The sequence below is a fragment of the Echinococcus granulosus genome (assembly GCF_000524195.1).
Source record: "Echinococcus granulosus chromosome Unknown EG_S00174, whole genome shotgun sequence".
In the NCBI taxonomy this organism is placed as follows: Eukaryota; Metazoa; Platyhelminthes; class Cestoda; order Cyclophyllidea; family Taeniidae; genus Echinococcus; species Echinococcus granulosus.
Genome location: NW_020170554.1, coordinates 105,076 through 106,941, shown reverse-complemented (window position 1 = coordinate 106,941; position 1,866 = coordinate 105,076). Strand labels below are relative to the sequence as shown.

Genomic DNA, 1,866 nt, shown 5'->3' with positions numbered 1-1,866 from the left:
TGCTTAAAGTTAAGTCTACATGAAAAGAGGACAGGTTAGTACGCAATCAAAGATGCCAATAATTGCACACCTAGCTAACTTGTTGACTCCCCTTTCCTCACTGCATTTCGCAGGGCCATTGTGACTGCACTTTTTACACGAGGAATGAGCAAATATTCTGCTGTAAGATAAGAAAAAGCATAAAAGAAGCTCGTGGCTGGTGCTACTTCCAGCGCTCTCTAGGAAGTTTTCGTTTGTGAGTACACAATTCCTGGAAGGCAGAGCGACATGCAGACACTGAAGAAACCGCATGGATGAACAAAATATCCGGTGGCCACCTCGCCTCAGCTCTTTTTATTCGTTCTACTGGGATATTCTCACGGTCGGTCACCTGTGTCAAATATCACAATGCAGTTGGAAATGTAATCATTACGTTTGAATGTAGGTAAGCAGACACTGGATTCTATGGTCTGAAATGCGGTTTGGCAAATCTATGGTACCTGAGGTTCCGTGATACTTGCTCACTGGTTAGTGAGAGATTATTCCGCATGATGATTGGGTGGATCGTTATTCCAAGGCCGGAGGCTTTCCTGTTCAATAGTATTGTAATAGTATTGTAGTACTTCCACTGCTTGTTCAACTCATCCTTTTAGTTACCCAGACACTGGAGGTCTCAGTCACCGTACTTCCGCTCGGTGGCCTGACCTCCGGGGCAGGTCGGTAGCCCCTAGCTCTTCTTCATGCTAAAAATACATATTTCAGTATAAAAAGTTTCTTCTGAAGTGATTTTATCGGGAGCCTAAATATAAGATAATATTATTTGACTCTTTTAAAACAGGAAAATTATGTTGCTTTAATTAACCATGACATACAAATGTAGCAACTGAAATGTTTAAGGAGGTAAGGACAATGAAATTAAGTGGATAAAAGAAAACACTTTGCGACCAAAGCATAAATAGGCCTGAAAGAAAAAAAAACAAACAAATTTTCCTTGCTAATTTTAATTATGGTGAACTGCAAGAAAATTGTTTTAGAATGAGAAATATATAAGTGTTGTGAGGACGATATGAACATTATTTTAAGATGTATGTGAGGTGGGCCAAGGCTCTAATGAAAAACGAATGAGTACGCAATACTCGGGTCGAATGTGTATTGTTAACCCAAAGTAGGGCTTGGTGGCTACTAACCTAGTCTAAATGCCAGGCCATCCAACAGAGGTGCAATGGCGGAGCCCAGAGAGGAACCCGTTAACACAATTGAGATTTAAGCGGACTATTAAAGAACTACAGTAATATTATTCATCTGCTTCAACCTAGAGTGGTCACAATCTACTTGGCTGTAATTTAAAGTGGTTACGTAGATAAAGACAATTACAACAAGAATTTCCGTATTCGAAAGGTCAATTGTGGTATGATTGTTCCTGACCTACGGGCAAATATTTCATTTCGTGTTCCTCCCATTCGATAAGCACGTGCTGAGTTTAAACTTGAAATGGCTTGGTGAGACCTCTAGAAGACAGATAGGTAGGGCGCCTTTAAATTTGCCAAAAGGAAGGCACTGTCGTAGCTTACGCGTATGATGTGGACAACCCTTACTTGTCTCTGTTAAAACTTTCACCTTGTCAAACTCTCAATGATATATGGGTGCAGGAGTAAATCAAAAAATTCAAGCCTGTTATTTCTGTGCAAATAATTTGTTGGTATCAATTTTGCTTTTCCTTAGAGTCTTCATTTTTGTCGATATCATCCTATTTTTACCCTGTAAGTCTCGTTTCCTTCCTAATCCTGGTTTATAAACTCAGTTTATCGGCACGAGGGGGTAAGCAGAGGCCGCCACGCATCGCTTTGATGTCATTTAATGACAAAAAACAGGTTAAGATTAGTGAAG

General features: G+C 40.1%; 2 protein-coding genes across 2 annotated transcripts in view; both read left to right on the top strand. All coding sequences in view use genetic code 11, as the record gives it.

The window, feature by feature from the left end:
- Positions 1-293: 293 nt before the first annotated feature.
- EGR_09906 (hypothetical protein) lies at positions 294-703 on the top strand (the record flags this gene model as incomplete). The annotated part of the gene is made up of 2 exons (XM_024499155.1): positions 294-420; positions 633-703. The coding sequence occupies 2 exons, from the start codon at positions 294-296 to the stop codon at positions 701-703; spliced, it is 198 nt and encodes a 65-aa protein (XP_024346439.1).
- A 915-nt stretch (positions 704-1,618) lies between these two features.
- Positions 1,619-1,866, top strand: part of EGR_09905 (hypothetical protein) — a gene marked incomplete at both ends in the record, with an annotated part of 2,827 nt that continues 2,579 nt past the window's right edge. Inside the window, one exon of the mRNA XM_024499154.1 lies at positions 1,619-1,739. Within this exon, the coding sequence (XP_024346438.1) occupies positions 1,619-1,739 (121 nt within the window). The remainder of the gene's footprint in view (positions 1,740-1,866) is intronic.